Below are 20,191 nucleotides of genomic sequence, written 5' to 3'. Positions count from 1 at the left end.
TTTTGAAAATAAATTCTTAGCAACCTTTTTTCAAAATAATTCATTTTACTCACTGCGTTTGCTTTTCTTTAGTGCATACCAACTCGGAGAATTTTATCTCAACAGACCTGAATATTCAAATGGCTCTTCCAATACTTCCTCAAACAATTATTTTGCATGGGTCGAATTTTAAAGGCTAAGCGAATTTTACAATTTTTTCCTAGATAATGCGCCTTATTGTTTTGTCTAACCTTTTGTTGAACTGATAAACAAATCCACTTATCAGTTGTGTAAACTTTTATCGCATGATAATGAGTCTTTCTTTCCCAAAGTTTGTTCATCAAATCCTGACTTTTTTGTCTTTCTTGTGGTGTGACAAAACAAAATTGGTGTATATAGGCTTTAAATAAAATAATGTTAAGACATAAGAGTTACTTGTTACAGACTACAGCTGATATTGCAAGTGAGTATAATCCAGTAATAGTCTATGAATTTCCTAAAAAAAAAGGAGTGGCATCATAAATGAGTATATCACCATACCAACCCAAGAATATTTTCTATAAGTCTTGAATCATCATGGGTTACTCCTTAATCACATTTACAGATTTCTCTTTGCCATAACAACAATTCAATATCCTAGGAAACAGTCATGTCTGGTCAATCAACAAAAGGAAAAATATTTTAAAGGAGTATAATACCTTTAATAACATTAAGTTTGGTAATGAATACACACATCAACAAACTGATACAAACAGTGGTTAATAATTTAAAAAAGTAAGTGGATAGAAACAAATAGAACTTCTATACATAAGTATTGCACACTGATTTGTTTTATTCAAGTAAAACTTAACCTAAGTGAATCAGGCCAAATATTGACATAAATAAAAATAAAACTATCAAATTCTGATATCATAGGCATGCAAAAAAGTATATATATATAAGTATAGTTCAAAAAATTAATTGGAAATCCTATGATGTACTTTGTATTGTTAATTTCATAACCCGTATTATGGATGTTATAAGTTAGATCTCAGGAAATCTTTTGTACATTAAAAAGTATTTAAGTAGAAGGCATTATAAAAATCAGACAGAAGGTGATTCATGCATGTTAAAAACCCACTCAGTTTTAGAAACAGTCTTGCTTAGAAACAGTCACTGAACACATAACCAGTCTTAGTTTTTCATTTGGTTGTGCTTTTGAGATAAAAATCACATAGACTGTACATGAAATTGACAATTTGCAAGAGTTATTATTCATGGTTTTATTTCGTTTGGTTGATAATGCATGATTTTCTAAAATAAAAAAGTACAGACCTGAATGCAGAAATGATGATTGTTATGTAAAAGTAAAGCATACGTTGACTGAAAAAGCATTGTTTGTTTGGTGGGGTTTTCTTCATCATGAATCAATTTACAATTGGAAGTGTCTGTATTTAATAGTTATTGGCAATGCTACAATTTGTAGGAGAGTTACTGGAAGCAAAAAAGGTTACCTAGATGAATCTGGACCCGTTTCAACTTTGGACTAAAATAATTAATGATTTTTTTAAAAGCTCAAAGTCTGGCAATTACTTGGGTGTTAAATAGAGTTTTGATCTTGTACTATATTAAGCACATATCCTACACAAAAATAAGGCCTAAAAGCAATAATGCTGTGTTTCCAATCACTCCTCTAAAATTTTGTAAGGTTGGTGAGTAGGGATTTAAAAAAAATTATTTTCTTTAAATTTTGAAATGAAATAATTGTGCCACCAAACTCTGAATACAATAAGAACCAAATCTGCTAAGATTAAACATGTAAGAGGCTTAGACCATGGCAAACCACTCACATGTGTGTTGACAATCTATACCAGTATTTCTACCTCTTTGTTTTTCCATCTAGGATAAAAAAAATATCTTTGGCTTTATTTTTATCTATTTTTTCTATAAAACAGTTGGCATGTTTTTTCAATTCTTTTTTTCAAAATCACAAATAAAAATGTTTTGGGAAGTGGGGTCTAAAGGAGAATCGGCAGGGTGACCGGTAACATAATGATTTTTTAGGCCTAAGATATTCAACAATAGAAAGTAGGCACTGACAACAATTTAACTATCTACATTCAACATTTTCACTTAAAATAAAATGAAGAACTACATGTATATCATAAAATAACTTAATACACTATACATAAATAAGAAAATACATAACCTAAAAACCTGTCCTTTTGGAAAATAAAATTTATTATGGTAAAATTGAGCAATTATATGAAAAAAAGGACATGCTTACAAAACATTTCAAACCCTGCATTTTTTTCACTTTGATGAAATTTTGTAGAGTATTATGCTTTTGTTTATTGTACTCTATCATGCAGTTGCGTACATGAATTTTGAAAAAAAAAAAACATGTATTCATATTGATTGATTGAAGAATAAAAAGATCAATCAATAAAAAAGCTAATACCATTAAATACATGAGTATTACTGCACATACAATGCTAATGTTCAGAGGATAGAGTAAGTTTTCCCTTGACGATCACCTGATGAACTGCCTTACATGAAGTAGTGACCATAATAAGGAAAATTTCATTTTGACGTCAGTAATTAAGGTAAAAATAATCTATGATGTTGAAAATAAGACTGTCATACTTCTATTGCATTGGCCATAATCTTATCAAAGTTCTATCAAGGATGTTGTCTACTGACCATTGATATTAACAGGGTAGCATTTCAGTTCATTATTTCATGTTTCTAAACATAATTTTGCTTTAATTATCATCCCTACTAGTTCTAATCTATGGCCATTTATATCCTTGTTCGGGTTATTTGCAGATGATACGTCATTTTATTCTTCAAGTAATGACAAGAATAAAAGTGAAATGACAACTGATGAAGACCCAGTCATTCAAGTAGCAGGCTCTATAAAAATCAGATAAGAGGTAATTCATGCATGTAAAAAACCCACCTAACTCAATTTTATTTCTTGTTTAGAAACAGCTACTGATCAAATAACCAGTCTTAGTTTTTCATTTGGTTTTGCACTTTTGAAGCAGGTCATAAAATTTCTATCAATCCATAAGTATTCAAATCTGTGTCTGATAGTTAAGGAGGTAGACATGGGGTAAAGAACACAACTCTTACAAATCATTGGAATGTTTGTATTCAGCATTTAACATCAATCTCATGCAAGCATCAAAGTAACTTGGACTGATTTTATTCTGTTTCAAAGGAAAGCTTGTTTGGCTTTGGAGAAATTGAATATGACACAAACATATCACTGATTTCAAAAGTTACGTCTCTTACCCTAGGTCTACCTCCTTAATTCTCTTTGATAATTGTCCAGAATTCATCACGTGATAGTCATTTGATGTTGGGAAGACCAACTCTATTTCCTGAACATTGCCATTGTATTCGCTGTTACTTCCTACAACAACTTTTTTTATAGTAGACAAGTAACAACACAGAACTTTAAAGTTTATGCAAGGAATCATCCACAACAAATGGATAGATATTCACATTGAGGATTAATACACATCATAGTATTCATTGTGTGGTATGGTTTGAAGAAGGTTTTAACAGAGGATTATCCTGCTGGTCCTTTCATAGATGCCAATCCTTTTTTTTTCACTATCAGAAAAAAAGAATTAAGTTGTCCATAATATGGCACTTTTGTCAGTAATTATTTTAAAAATTGAAATTAACATAAAATTTGTTTCCGTCTGAAAACCTACTTCGTTCACCATCAATAACATTCGTAAAACCCAAACATACTGCATGATCTGAATCATTATTGTGCTTATTTCAATTGTCTCTGTGAAGCATCTAAACCATCAGAATGCATTTTCTAAATCAGGAATGACTCAGACCAGAAACAATATGAAATAGGTAAAAAATAGACTGCTGACAGTAAGACTGTATGTTCTACCCAATTTCATTAGAAAATTATGGACAAACTGTAAAGGTGTGCATCTATGCTCTTTCCTTACAACACCAATATATTATAAAAATTCTCTTTTTCCATCAACCTCAAATCTTCTTCTTTTTTGTGATTTTCATTCTTGGCAAACTGTATACCAAGAACATCGGACCAATAGGAATTAATTGTTTTATATGAATAACAAATACTATTATATTACTAAAAACTAGATTAAAATAATAGAGGTATGTCTTTAGACTTCTTTCTTCCACCAAGAAGCTGAAATGGAAAATAGTAAGATAAACATTTTTGTAAACAAACAACAGAGGAAAAATACAAGAAATTATGTATTATTTAATTGTCAAATTTCTTTTGTCTAGGTCCATTTAAGACTGCATAAAAATCTTAATTTGAAATTTTGATGAATTTTGAACTGAAAATTCACAGTCTTAAGAAGGTAGACCTAGGGTAAGGGACACAACTCTTACCAATTGTTGACTTGCTTGTATTAAACATTTTACATCAATCTCATGTAAGCATCAAAGTAACTTGGATTGATTTCATTCAGTTTCAATTGAAAGCTTGATAGGCTTTGGTGAAATTGAATATGATACAAAGGTATCACTGATTTCAAGAGTTATGTCTCTCACCCTAGGTCTACCTCCTCCAGCTTGTAGAAAGGCTAATCATTTTTTTCAAATAAAAAACTTTTAAAAAAAGGGGTTATTTCATTGATAAAAGCTCTGCATGATATATAACTTCAAAACCTATGACTCTTTAAATGATTAACAGGGACAACTACAAATTTCTGGGGAAAATACAGTGATAGTATACCTTTATACATCCCATAAGGACAAACAAACAGACTTACAGATGGTGGCATGAATTAACTAAGTCAACAAAAATTCGTAGATTGCCCAGAGGGAGTAATCATATGGTAAAAAATAGAAATTGAATGTCAATTCTTGAATTTGGAAAAGCTGAATTCCATTTTAAAGCATAAGAAAGTCATGTCAGAAAACGATCAACCAACATACTCAGAAATGACCACGATAAAACTTTACCTGGAAAGTCAACAGACTTATTGCTGACAGCGCCATCTACAAAATTTTTCATCTGAACGATAAACTTAGCATCTCCACCACTGTTGTAGCTGTCAGAACAAAGTAGATAATAAAAAAAAATGATAATAATTACTGCTACAATCTTGATGCAGATGCTGGTGTTGCCTTAAATTGTGAGTTAGTTTGAGGATTATCTTAAATCACATTTACTGTGAAAGTACTTTTATTTGTGGGTACCAATTTTAGTGGTTAAGGGAACAAATGTAAATTGTGGATTGAACAACTCCATCTTACAAATGTATTGGTATAATTACATGTATATGGTGTCTATAATACTTACTTCTGGTACTTTCCCTCAGATTCCCAGATTTCATATAGAGCAAAGGATCCAATATCCTTATAATATCTCACACAAGTACTGTAAAATAATTAATAAACAAAACTTTGAAAAAAATACTAATCTGTAAGAAATAGGATGAAGCATTATTTTCAGGCTACAAAACTTGAGAAATTTCATAATTGTGAATGATACCATTTATCAGTTCATATTTTATTTTCAGTTACAGCACATGCAATGACGATGTTCAGTGGATAGATTTGGTATTTCCTTGATTAAATGACAATTGCCTGATGAATTTCTTTAGATAGTTGACAGGACAGTTGAGGAGATTTGAACTTTCTATTAATGTCTAATGAATTGTCTGATCAGTTGTCCATTTAACAACCAGATGAATAATAGGATAATTATTTGGAAGGAGTGAATAACCAAAATATGATCATGAGTGCCAAAGAACGCATTAGGCGTTTTTATTTATATAGATTTCCTCGATTATTCTTTGCTATTTTCAACATCAATTTCAAATTTTTGTGAACCACGGATTTATTTCAAAGTTGTGATGATTTGGCGGGAGAAAGTCTGAGAGTGACTGAATTTATTTCACAGAGTTAATTATCGAAATTTATTTCACGGGGAACATTAGATAAAACACTGCTATCAATATAATAATATAATTAGAATGAATATGGTGAATATGTCAAAAAGGCAACAACCCCATCGGACTGAAAATGTCAGCTCAAGGCCACTAATGAGTTTTCAATGAACTACAAGGGAACTGTCACACTGCAGGACAGACTGCAGCTGGCCCAAAAACAACATTATACGCAGCAAAAGAGATGTCCCTATATACTCCAACAATATAAAATTAAACAGAAAGTGAAAACAAAACAATACAAACAAAGGCCAGAAATTCATGACTAGGAACAGGAGCAAAAAAAAGTACTTTGGCCTGATTAAAACTCTCCCCTTCAAGTGATCGTTATTTTTACAAAGAAAGCCCTACTCTATCCCCTAGACATAGTTTTATGTGTTGCAAAACTACTATATAAGAACTTCTTTAACTTTGATGTGCCAGACCAATGTCAAAGAAGACAGTTTCAGAAAATAAAAATAATGTTTCTACCCATAATAACTGGTGACTGAATTCCTACCTCAGACAACCATCAGCATTTTTAGTTTCTTCAATGTAGGTCCTCATTGCCTTAGTAAAATCTTCCTTGCTTTCTCCTTTAATGCTTGTTTCAGTCTCTACCATGAAAAACTATGAAAGAAAAATACAGTGGTTATAGTACAATGAAGTCCTCAAACAGAAACTCTTTTTAAGACTGAAGTATTTTTTTGGTTTGGCTTGAGTTCCTTCTTTTTTTTTTTCTAAGTGTCTTGAAACTGATATGAAAGGATTTCAGAAGACATCTAGTTTCGACAGGTCTTGTTGTATTTCAAGTACTACTGCTGAAAGGTTTCACTCTACATAAGGAATACAGACAGATAAGCACAAAGTAATATGTTTTAGAAAGAAATTGTATAAAAAGACGTCAGCTGAAAAAAAAAAAAAAAAAATTGGTTCTTTGGTTCTTTTTACTTATTATTTTTCACATTGTGTTCAGGAAATGACACCTGGCACACAATTTTAATTTTTGATACTGTTTTTTCGAACACCACTAAGTTATCAGTATTTGGCCAATCTGGGAAACCAGAATTGTGATCAGGTGACTTGCGTTTCCATGGAAGAGCATCTTTAAGGTAAAAGGGAAAAAAGCAAAACTATACTGACTGCATTGGATAAACCCAATTTGCCCAGCAAACCACCAGTACATATTAAACTCAGACACCACCTTTGGTAGATGTGATTCAGGGTGAAGAAAACCCACCTATATTTATAAATAGAGATTTATATATGCCATACAAACTGTATTTTTATGTAACGAAAGCTCTTTCTGTATTCAGATCTGTATTTTTGAGAAATTAACCAAATCATACCAATTCAAGAACAATAACTCTTGAAAAATGCCAATTTCTATATAATTTTATCTTGAAAGTGCAACAACTTGAAAGACAAATCAAGACTGGTTATGTGGCCTGTACTGTTTTGGTTTAGAAAAAAATGTGAAGGTTTTTGACATGCATGAATCACTACCTGTTTGATTTCTGTAAAGACTGCTACTTAAGGAGGTACCTAACATCTCTAAAATATATTTTGTCTCTTATAAGAAATTTTAACTATATGTTTCAAAGGAAAAATTTTCACTGAACATATAGTAGTTTCATCAACAAAACTTTTGATCACTAAGGTGCTTTGATTTTGTTGTCAGAATGTCACACAATGAAGCGTTTTGCTGATTTTATAGAGTTATTTCCCTTAAGTATTGAAAACCCCTTTAACTGTCAACAATCTGTTTTCCTATCATTATTTTACACCATAAAAAAGCCCTATGTTACCTTATCAGATGACAGAGCTTCAAGATCTTCATCAACAAAGCCACCAGTGTTAACCTGAAATGAACACATCACATTATTATCAAGATCTAGATGTAGACAGTAATTGAAACACAATGTAAATTATACAATATGTATAACACCAAAATAAAAAAAAATATCTTTGATTATTATTCCTCAAGTTTTTCACCCTCCCTAAAAAAGAAGTTGGTTCGGTAAGAGAAATATTTGGCCTCAAAAACAATTTCAACATGAAGAAAATGTCATTTTGTTTCTCCAGGTCTTTAATGTGTTTTAAGAATTAGCAAAGTAAATCAAAATTCTATCTTGCTCTGTAGTTAGTAATGGTAAAGCAATGCACCAAGTATCAAATGAATATCTGCAAGCATAGCTAAAAAAGGGAAAAATTGATTTTCACAGACAAACAGACAAATGGATGGACAGAAATAACATGATCCCTCCTTTCAATTTTAACTCCAGCACATAATCTACAGCTCTTTCAGCAGTAGATCAAGGATCTTCACTATACAGTACTAAATATTCACCCATTAAATTCTGAACTGGTGAAGTTTCGGAACTTATTCAAAGTTTCAAAACATTTTGTTTAATTCTTGATCACATAAAAATTTTAAAAAATCAGTTTTTCTTTCATTGTTTTTAATGGTTTTGTTTGTTTGTTTGTTGGGTTTAACGTCCGAGCAGCAATATTTCAGCTATATTCAGACGAGTTTTTAATGGTAAGACCTGAGGTGAAATATAGCTATTTTTCATAGAAGATTTCTTAAAATTTGATTTACATCATGAATTTAAAATAGTGTCAGAAAAATCTATCAGAAAAACTGCAAAAAAAGCATAAACATTTCCCAGTTAACTGTACAATTTAACCTGTCCAAACCAAGCCCTTTTAAGTACTTCTCCATCTAAGAATCTGGCAAAATGTGTATACTGTTTGGCACATGAAGAAAAAAAAAAACACAGAGATTTTATTGCATTAACCAAGTACCCTATAACTTCCAGAAATAACCATCAAAGTGTTTGTAAAATTGGCCTTTTTAAGATATTGATTGGTCAAATTTAGTTAAAATGCACTATGGAAAAATGGCGGGAAAACTTTCCCACACTTTTTCCTTAAATAAGCAGTCAAAAAATATCTACGTAACAGATATTTCTGGGTAAATTTAAATAACTTTTCAGTTGTTTTCTGGATGTATTGAATATATTTGAGGAAAAAAAAGACCAAATTGAGAAATATGATGTGCCACCCATTGCCTGATTCTTACACAGAATGGTACTTAAGACTTTAAAATTGGTCACGTTTAGACTCATGTTCCTTCTACCAAGGTTAAAATACACTTAATTTGATATAAAGAGACTCAACAAAGTGCCTGGTTTAGAGAGTTTTTTTTTATTATAAAGGTTTCATTTTGACAGTTTTCAATGTATTTCTATAATAGATATGAAGCTTACACTATGTTCCAGTCTGTCTAACAGAGTTGCTAGTCTGTCTACCTGAGCATTTAGTTCTGAAGATGTTGTCAAATTACCTGAAAAATGTAATATATCTACGTCATTAAAAATAAATGTGCAATCTTACAGGTGTCAAATATCCTTTAATAGTAAATATAATACAGTGAAATCTGTTTTAATTGAAACTTTTTTTGAACTGTAGAATTTGTTCAGTTTAGAGAAGTGTTCAGTGAATTCAGATTCAAAATTCTCTAAAACTAACACAAGAGGATTTTAAATGTGTCAGTCTCCAGTGCCACAAAGCTTGAAAAATTACTTAAGTCTGAGAAATTCCTTAACTGTTTGTGACGTCAACAATGTCAAAGAATTTGATTGGAGATGCCAAATAAGTTACCAGGTAATACTATTCTCAGACTTCAGTATTTTTTAAATTAAGTTGTGCCGGGGCCTGGTCTTGAAAAGTTATCCATTTATTTGGGATTCAGTTTAGACAGTTTTAACTGAACATTTTCTTTTATAACTTCTACCTGAGCAAAAATCATTGATTCATTGATTGTGGAATGTGAGACACAATTTTCAAAGATGTTTAGAAAATAAAGAGATTGCTTTAATTTTGTGATGAAAAACATTTAAATAGTCCAGAAAGAATGAAGAGCTTAAGCAGGATTTTCTGTGGGCAAACCAAAAATTTCAAAAATTTTTGGCATTGAAAATACTTCAACGATTGTGTCAGATGTTTAAAAAAGTTTATCTAAATGTATTTTAAAATACCTAACAACTGAGCAACTTATATTTGTTTATACTTCAATCAATGTTTTGGAAGGTAGTCCTTATCTTAAAACCAATTTCCATAACTTTCAATTACCGACAGGAAATAAGAAAACAAGAGGCTCCCAGGAGCCTGAATCGCTCCCCTTGTTGAATTTTGCCTTTCAAATGCAATAAATTAAACAAGAAATTGTCCACCAATTTTGACTAAAGAAGTCATTGGTAGGACTTATCACAAGATCTTTTCAACAATTGAAAGTTTCTTTTAATCTATCATAGTTTTCAAGATATTGACTGAAAACTATTTAAAAAAAAAAGTCACTTTATCCCCTTTCAAGGGCAATAACTCTTACAAGGAGTCTGAAGACTTTTTGTAGTCCTAATAATATGGATTATTTCAGCTATGAAAGAATTTGGATAAACCTAACGGTTTTGGAGATATATGTGAAAAACTACTGTCTGACCCATATGTTCTATTTGTAGTAATGGCGTCCATGTTTTTCGACGAATCAAAAATCCCCACATCAGTTCTATGCAGTATACCACAATGAACATTCATACCAAGTTTGGTTTCAATTGGTCAAGTAGTGTCAGAGGAGAAGATTTTTGAAAGAAATAACATTAAAAATAGCAAAAATCGTTGAAAAAGGGCAATAACTCCAACATGGCTTAATGGATTAAAACCAAAATTTGACCAAAGATAGATCTCATCATGCTGAACACTTTTACCTGCATCAAAATTCAGCTAAACCTGATGGTTTAGGAGATATATGTGAAAAACTACTGTCTGACCCCTATGTTCTATTTTTAGTAACAACGGCCATGTTTTTTGACAAATCAAAATTCCCCAGATCAGTTCTATGCAGGATACCCCAATGAACATTCATACCAAGTTTGGTTCTAATTACTCAAGTAGTTTCAGAGGAGAAGAGTTTTGTAAAATTGTTAACGACGACGACATATGACGATGACAGACACCGATGACCGACGACAACCATGACGGACGCCAAGTGATGGCAATAGCTCACATGGCCTTTGGCCAGGTGAGCTAACAACTGAATAATTTTCAACATTACCTAGACATACACATAGATTTCCTCTTTATATGTTATTTGTGTATTTTACATTTATTTGACTTTTAAGGATTGTTTCTGAATTTTTTAACAATAATATAAAATAACATGGTTTGAGGCAGTTTACACTTATAAACTGCAAAATGGTTTATAAAAAGTGTGAACTGGCTAAAACCTTATTATTGCTTATAATCTGTTAAAAAATTCAAAACACTCCTTATAATCTAATGGATTTAAATCCAAAATATTAAAAATTTGTTCATTTAGTGAAGAATATTTTAATCACCGAGTTTGGACCAATCAACATTAATGACATCACAGTACATAATCAAGTAATCCAAAATATACAAAATAACTTGGACGAGAACCAACCAATCAGGAACTTTGTTACAAATCAAATTAAGTTATACATGTTATAACAAACTAACAAAAGAAAACACAAGATTATTTATTTTGATGAACAATTTAAGAATCTCTTACCATCAAGACTAGAAATATTACTGGCCTGTCTACGGGCTCTCCTTGCAACTCGTCCAGGAGTTACCTCTGATTTCTTCAGTACATCAGATGGCTCTACAGGTTTTACATCACCACTGATGAGGTAGAAATTTAATCTTTATGAAGTCTTTTTCAATATATTACCAATAATCACATCTCAATATATTTTTGTTGTATATAAATGGTACGGGAGCGTAGCGCTTAGTACCGTAGGTACTGCTACAACAGTACAAATACTTTTTGTTGGTGTGGCATGCAGTACCCAAAATTTCTATTAAGTGTAAATGTTTGTAAGAATCAGGCAAAATGGGAAAAATCAGAAACATGCATAACAAAAACCCTATGATCTGACAATGTAATATCAGTCAGGGATAATTTCTCTATTTGAAAATAACACTATTTAATCTCTGCATCACTGGCTTTGCTCAGAAATTGTTCAATAGAATGTTAGAAAAAATGAGATTTTTGACAGAGTTATGGTCTCAGTATTGCATAATATTCCCACAGACTTCTATGGTGAAGTGCATATTTTTAAGATTTCTAAAAAAATATGTAAATTGATTCAATAAAGCTTTTACTTATGTAGCATTTCTTAGGACAAGTCAAAAAATAATTTCCCGAAAAAAAAAAGTAGGTTTAGTCCAGGAAGATCGGAAAGAAAAGTAGTCTCGTATTATAAATAGCTATTTTCTCTACTTTTACTTTCATTTTGCACTCATTAAACCAACCTTTTCAGTGGTACATTTTTATGTTGAAATGTTAAATTTTTTTCACAAAAAGTTTGTCATCTTATAATGTTATGTTTGCTCTATTTTATAAGTCATTGTTCATATCTTTTGACAAAACATTACTTTGAAAAAAGGCAAAACGAAAACACAATATATCTTCATAGCCTCCATGTTTTGACATGCACCAAATTCAATGCATTTCAATGAAATTATAACTCAATGGTCCAGCATGATATGGAAAATATTGTCAGTCTTCCTTTATTCTGATGGTGCAAATAGTCTAATTACACTATAAAAATGACAGATTTTCCATAGCACGTTTCATCCACTGCCTGATTCGTACAGGGATTGATACTTAAAAAACTGTACAAAACATGAAACTTTACTCAAAGTTTACCTAAAGGGGGGGTACCAAGTTAGTGATCATTTATTTTAGTTTAGAAAAGGACATAATACTTTATGAAATAAAATAAATTTGATTGTTTAGAAAGTTGCAAAAATAATTTGACTTGTCAACTTTATCTTTATTTGCATAATGTTTAGGTTAACTTGTAGTTGCAACACCTCACCTTTCACTTTTAGCTTCTTCGTCCATGGCTTCTGATGCAGCATCTAATGGCATCATTAAAGATGATACTTGATTAGTTACTTCCTTCATAAGGAACCTCTTCATAAACTTCTCCATCCTAGAAGCCTTTGGGTAACTCTAAAGAATATTGTTTTTTAAAACTTTTAATTTGAGTTATCTTCCTTTGCGCTCATTGGACTATATTCCTATATGATGTAACAACAATCACTTTTTAAACTGTGAATAATGACACCTGATAAGTTTACTTTATAGAATCCGCAAAAAATAATACACTTAGAATACATGTAAGGTACACATGCAACCATGGACAAAGACTAGTCACAGAAATCTGGTAAAATATTATAAATAACACTAATAAACTAAGAGAACAGTCTTATTGAAAATAGCACCACTGGTTTCTATTTGTTTTGTGACCAAAAAATGTAAAAAATGTCCATAGAATACAAACAGAACAAGAAACTGGACAAATTACAAGAAATGAGTAGCCTGGACTCCACAAAAAACTTGGACTATTGACCAGATGCACCAGAAGAGTAAACGTCTTTTCTAGAAACACCATCTGATTTACTCATAATATCATGATGTTAAATATGCGTCAAACCAAAAGGAGAACACTTTGGTGTTAATGAACAAATAAAATTGCTGTACATATACAATATACTTATGTTTTCAAACTTCACTATATTTTTTCATATTATTTTAACTTACACAAGCAGTTGCACGCAGAGCAGTATTTATTTTTGTCTGGAAGTCCTCAACTAAGTCATAAATCTGTTTAAAATCTCCCAAATGTTGGGAGAAATACTGGCATAATTCACTGGGGTCTATGTAGCTAAAAAAAAAGAGAAATGTATAACTTATGCTTATGAAATTTCAACATATTTTGAAGCTAGAAAAAATTTGCCTTGCGGTTATATATACCAAACATTTTAAAAGTTTTTAAAGTGATCAAAAAGCCATAATCCCTAACAGTAAATGAAACGTGAAAGAGTATGGCAGATGGATTGATAGGCAGTGGTCAAAAGATAACGAAATTGACTGACTGACATGAGGATCACTATTTAAGACTTGTCTAAGTGAGGAATAAAAAGTTCAAATGCATTTTTCTCAAGAACAGCAACACCAAAGAAACCATAACATTAGATTAACAGTAGGAATTTTGTATTAGTCTTAAGCAGTAGCAGACCTATACACGAAGGGGGTTACAGGGGACAGAACTCCTTCTTTATTCTGGACCCCAGCTTTAACTCCCACTTTTTAAAATCTTTGGATCCTCCACTGCCATGTGCTATTGACACATTGTGCATCTACAATATGAAAACTCAGCATCGAAAACACCTAAAAATTTCCACTGAAAAGACGGAATATGATTTGATATGTACATGGCAAGCCAAAGTGGACAAAAATCAATATTTTGTAATATTAGAAAATGAATTTTTAATATTACAAAATCGTTTTTTTTTAAATTAGAAAAGATTTTTTGATATTAGAAATTCATTTTGTAATATTAAAAATTCATTTTGTAATATTAAAAATTCATTTTCTAATATTACAAATTCCTGATTTAGTAATATTATAAAATATCACACATTTTGTAATATAACAAATTGAATTTGTAATGTTAGAAAATGAATTTGTAATATTAAAAAATCGTCATTGAATACGAAAAATCCATTTTCTAATATTAGAAAATCAATTTCTAATATTCAAAAATGATTTTTTAATATTAAAAAAGTGTTTTGTGATAAAAGAAATCTAATTTGTAATATTAAAGAATCATTTTTTTCATATTAGAAAATACTCATTTTTGTCCACTTTGGCTGGCCATATATGTATTTATAAGCCTACTTGGTATTATGAGTATCAATCTCTTTAAACAACCCTTCCAGTTCTTCCTTCCCAATAACTCCATCAGCAAAGAAACCAACAAATTCTTCCCATGATATCTCTCCATTATCTGTTAAAGAAAAAAATTGTTAACTTTATTTTCATACCTGTTAACCCATGGATCCGAAACTGTAAAAAATGCTGGTCATTGACCGACAAATTTTGCAAATAACTGATAACAATTTTCCAATATCAGACATAAAAAATTGTCCACCCTTATAAATTACAGTCTGCATGGTTTTATTAGTGTATAAACATCCTGTCTACCAGTATCCTAATTGTTTATTGGAAATTAATTGACAGATGTGTGTCAATTTTAGCCGATATGTAGCCACCAGTTAACCCCCCTCTTTAGGAGAAAGACTCCCTCTTTTTAGGTCAATCTCTCTATCTGAGAAAGTCTCCCACATGAAAGACACAAATTCCCCCTCCCTTAATATCCCTCTTAGCAGAAATTATGTTCTATTATGGCTTATCAAGTTGATATAAACACAATATTTATTTCACAACATAATAATCATTGAGAAACAATCACCAAATAATTAATCCTTTTGTTGTACATGTATTTAATTACTAAGTTTGATTAGAAACCCTGAGTAGACTAACAAGATTGTCATAGATTTTATAAATTTGTCTTATTTTTTGTCCTTGGGTTTCACATCATCCTTTTTTCTGCCAAAAAAGATGTCATGCTAAATCTCTCTTTAAGAAAGGCTAACAAAAGGAAGATCTCCCTCTGCGAGCATTCAAAAGTTTAATAGGTATGTAGTTTTTAATATCCTTCTACGTGGTCTAATTCTATAGCCATTGTAGTTAAAATTAAATAAACAAAATGAATGTGCTTGATGATTAACAGAGGAAATATGTAACATCATCTGACGAATTGTTATATATTAACAGTAGTAAAAGAAGACAAAACTCTGCATGTTCATGGTAAATAAGCCCTCAAGAGTTTCCATGGCAAAGCTCCTACTGAAAATTAACCTTTCTCACAGTCAATGACTGCTTTCCAATCTTAAAAAAAGCCTCAAGTTTTTTGCAATCAAAAGGGGACGTCCAGCATAAGATTACTTTCCCTCACAAAAATTTCATGTGCCCCTGGATTAAGGGAAATGAGGATCCTAGAACACTAGTTCTATAGTTCCAAATTACAATTCCTTCCTTAAAATGACAAATTTCAATGCACTCAAATACTTAACTGTGATTTCAAAATACAAATTCAGTCTTGTATCAAGACAGTAATGACTGAAAAAATGTTCATTTGAAGAGAAGTATGATGTTGCATCAGACTTTTTGCTTGAGCTAGCATCAAACAACTAATTGTCTCTGCCATTAATGTAAGTGAATAACATCTGCATACATATGTATACTTCTGACTCCTACATGTACATTGTACATATACATGTAGATAGTCACATATGCATTAACGATTATAATTCAAATACAGCTGTTTTGCTTCTATCAATTTGTCAGTCTTAAAAAAACTGATAAAATTTTATGTATTACAATGTACTATAACTTACCTTTCTTATCTGCCCTTCTAAATACCTACAATGAAAAAGGAAACAAATTATGCATAAAAAATACAGTGCATACAGGGTTAAGATAAATCAAACATGTGATACAGGCCAGTTTATGCTCCTTAAAGACAAAGTGTAGTTTTAGTCATATTTTATGAAAATGAGTCCTAAAATCTTGAACTTTGTGTGTCATTTTAACATTCACTGGGGTAAAGCGAATGACCGTAATGGCCGTAACGGTCATTCTGAGATGGACGATGGAAATTTGGATCAGCATGTTTTTCTGTAATGAAGTTGTCTATTCAAGTTATTCAACAAAATAAATATGAAAAAAAGTCAGTCATTTATCAATGATTGATATTTGAAGTGGGAAGCATGTGGGTAAAATGTATAATTAATGAGAAATTACAAAGTAAAAATATCGATGGAATGATCGTAATGAGAAATGTTGGATGACCATAACATAATAAGAGACCAACAAACAGGATGACCGTAATGTTTTTTTAATACGAAATACCAAATATTGACCAAAATATTGTAAAAGATATTGATATTGGTAAAATAGTCACTGAATTGATCTAATGGCTTCGGTGTTTATCCACAACTAAAAATAGACTGGGAAAACAGAAGAAAACTACATCATTCTTATACTTGTTTAAGTTAAAATTTTAGAGTTTTAGTGTGTTTAAATTTATTATCAAAAAAAATCTTCCTTTTCTCCCTTTTGTTCCTTCCATGTTTATCTCAGTATCAAATTAAGTGGAGTAATAAGGGTGCATATTATAATTTTGTAATAATTTATGTTATGTAATAGCGGAGGTATATAACAATAATACATGAAAAATGAATTAAAGTGTAGCAAATATATCTAACTTAGTTGGCAGCTTATTTAAGTGACTGGTTCACGATTTATGGCAGCCTCAACTGCCCCCCTTCTCGATCAATGTACATATGCACATGTATTAATCTGTTTTAAAGCCAAGAAAAAAACATCTTTGTTTAAGGTTTCATATAAAAAATATGGTAGGTAGGTAAAATCATTTTATTTTTTTAATTATTTTTATCTACACTTATGGGAGGGCTTTTTTTAAACTTTAATAGTGATCAACTAAGAAATGGTAGTTTAACAGCATTTTATCAAAAATACCATAATAAATTTGCTAGGGTAAGCATAAAAATATTGGGTCAGTAATTTAACATTTAACAGACAAATTTTTTTTCTTGGCTGTAAGATGCCATTAAAGTTAATGAAAGTTTGCAATATACATGTATAATGTCAAACTTTAATGGAAGTTTGCAATATACATGTATAATGTCAATCAGAAAAATTTGGTAGAAAGTCAGTAATATCAATTTTTTAGTATATTTTGTAACATGCATTCTGACACTATTACATACAATTACACCAACTTGAACCAACAGATTTGTAGCAAGTAAATTTACAGCATGAATCTGTCAAATCACAAAAAAACTACTTCTTAATATTCTCATATCATTTGATATGAACAAATGTTTACCTCTTGTGTCAATTTTCTTATCGTAGCTGTTTCTCATTTCTCTTATATGATCATATTCATAACAGTTTAGATCTCACATACAATTATATTATGGAATTAAAAATTGTACATGTATGCCACACATACACACCCTGCCATATGTAAGCCATCATGATGTTTCTACATTACTTAACATGAAGGAATAGTTTTTACTTTGCTGTTCGGCTGTTACTTTTAGGATTTTTGCTCCACGGAAAGATCAGGAAATTCTTCAAAGATGGGATCACCGAATATTTTGGTTTCTAATGTTACGGACATATCTTGATGCATGTTATGGTCATACCTAGAAAAACAAGGTTCTTCATTACTGTCATCCCACCGATATTTTTTCCTTATAATTTCTCATTAATCATACATTCTACCCATATGCTTCCTGCTTCAAACATCAAGCATTCATGAATGACTAACTATTTGTCATATTTATTTTGTTGAATAACTTGAATAAACAACTCTTTACCCCAGTGAACATTAGACAGTATTATTGAGAGATTCACTATTCATAGAGATGATTCAAAGTCAAAGTCCATAGAAACTATGCTGAAATTGAAGGGGTAAACAAGTCAAATACCCTGAAACTCAGATAGGAAGATTTTGAAAGTTTGATCAGGAGTTCACCCCTCAGGATGTATCACATTTTTCAGATTTTGCATGATTCTTACAAAGACAGCTACTTAATTAGTCTAAAAGAAAGCTGATATACAAAAATGTACCATATACATTTGTACATTGTACTAGGTTTGTGTAATGTTGAATGTAAAAACTGAATAGAAATCATTTCACATTAACCTGAAATTATTTTTTTACAATATAAATGTTATTGATTTTTTTAGCCGAAAAACTTGGAGAAAGGGATACAACCCCTAAATAAGGTAAGGTTGACCCTCCTGGCAGGATGTTCACAAGCAAGACCACTTCGGGGTGTGTCAGAGATGACATTAGGCAATACAGTACTCTCAATGTTTTCTACTAATGTAATTAGATGAACCATGCATCACTGATCAAATTCCAGCTGTATCAAGCCCTACAATTACAAATTTGTAAATTTCATGGAATATAGCCTAGATCTCATAAGAAAATGGTCCATTCAAACAATTAAATTCTTATCAATTAGTACAGTAGTAATGTCATGCAAAATATGCAATGTACATGGTCGTTATGAGCTGTAATCATTTTACTTGTGAACAAATATTGCATATTCAAATTCAATTTAAATTTGACTGACTAAAACTGTTATTAAGGGAACATTGATTATACAATGTACGAATAGTAATAACAATAGTGCCAACTCTCATGCATTCCGTGTGAGACACACGCTTAAGAAGCGAATTTGATAGCGAGCGCCGCGAAGCGGTGTGAGTTCTACGGTTATTACATGTACTTTCTAAATTTCCCTTAAGGTTTCCCAATATACTAACAAAAAAAAGTCATGTCCTGGAAATAACAAAAAGCGACTGTCCTTACGGAGAAAATTCATCATTTCCTTCAATCAAACAAATAAAAAAATATAGTTTAAGATTACCTTTCAGTGAAAAGTGAGAGCGAGGGGAAACGGGGGTATGGGGTTGGATTTTTTTTTTTTTGGGGGGGGGGATGTTCAAGGTATTCATTTATTGAAAAAGAACTCCCCCATTAGTTAACAAGATAGATTTTCAAATAGAAATATTGATTTTGCTTGCTGCTTAAATATAAATAAAAATATTGCACTTGTGAAGCAAAAATTTTCATCCGGGTTGACCTCCCTCTTTATAAAGTTCTGTATTATTATTACAAGTCTGGCACAGATAATACATGTATGGACAGTGCATAGTATGGTAAAGCTCACGGTGCTCGCTGATTTAGGCAAGGCCTATCCCATTTAAGAATTTTCATTTGATCTATTGTTTTTTTGTTTTCATATGAACTTTCAAACCTTTGCCAAATCTCATGTATTTGTGTATTGAAAGCTTGAATGCCCTGCAATAAACTAATAAAGAAAGAGCAAATGGGCGAATTGTGTTACAAATACCATTCAGTTTTTGAAAGTGAGTTAGTTAAAGAAAACAGAAAATAGTTAATTATATGCCTTACATCCAGAAATATTGGACTAAGATTTCCTGTGTTGGCCATTCTTTCAAGTAATCAGTGATATGCTGTGTTAAACTGTAAATTAGAAAACCAGGAAAAGATGAGGGTGCAATATAAGCAAGGGAGTGAAACTTGGACGAGTATCAAAATTGTACTTCTGAAAAAAGGAATAATAAATGTTAGCGTTTTAAAATGTTTTTATGCCGCAAAACAGAAAATGTGTAATTTATGTGGGAATTTAATCGTTCGTATTCACTAAAAGGAAATGAATAAGCGATAATATTTATTTTATTATTTTTACATTCGGAATGCAACTGACTTTTAGGTTATACT

At 31.1% G+C, this 20,191-nt stretch overlaps 1 protein-coding gene across 1 annotated transcript; it reads right to left on the bottom strand.

Moving 5' to 3' along the window:
* Positions 1 to 658: 658 nt before the first annotated feature.
* LOC148617161 (N-terminal EF-hand calcium-binding protein 1-like) lies at positions 659 to 20,002 on the bottom strand. The gene is made up of 12 exons (XM_088584545.1): positions 19,862 to 20,002; positions 16,242 to 16,266; positions 14,680 to 14,788; positions 13,540 to 13,663; positions 12,812 to 12,948; positions 11,497 to 11,609; positions 9,176 to 9,252; positions 7,712 to 7,765; positions 6,424 to 6,533; positions 5,276 to 5,353; positions 4,936 to 5,024; positions 659 to 4,150 (listed from the first exon to the last, which is right to left on the bottom strand). The coding sequence occupies exons 1-12, from the start codon at positions 19,898 to 19,900 to the stop codon at positions 4,125 to 4,127; spliced, it is 981 nt and encodes a 326-aa protein (XP_088440671.1). The 5' UTR covers positions 19,901 to 20,002; the 3' UTR covers positions 659 to 4,124.
* Positions 20,003 to 20,191: the final 189 nt, after the last annotated feature.

Source organism: Perna viridis, chromosome 5 (genome assembly GCF_037379345.1).
Source record: "Perna viridis isolate PV_CMFRI_1.1 ecotype Kerala chromosome 5, ASM3737934v1, whole genome shotgun sequence".
NCBI classification, from domain to species: Eukaryota; Metazoa; Mollusca; class Bivalvia; order Mytilida; family Mytilidae; genus Perna; species Perna viridis.
Note: the sequence above shows the minus strand (reverse complement) of the source record. Positions and strands in the feature narration are given on the sequence as shown.

What these genes read in the sequence shown, in the direction of transcription:
- LOC148617161 (XM_088584545.1), bottom strand. Translation starts at nt 19,900, where the DNA reads ATGGCCAACACAGGAAATCTTAGTCCAATATTTCTGGAT. An exon ending in CTCTGCGTGCAACTGCTTGT is followed by an intron (nt 12,949 to 13,539) that starts GTAAGTTAAAAT and finishes AATATTCTTTAG; the next exon opens with AGTTACCCAAAGGCTTCTAG. An exon ending in TAAGTCTGTTGACTTTCCAG is followed by an intron (nt 4,151 to 4,935) that starts GTAAAGTTTTAT and finishes TTTCCATTTCAG; the next exon opens with CTTCTTGGTGGAAGAAAGAA.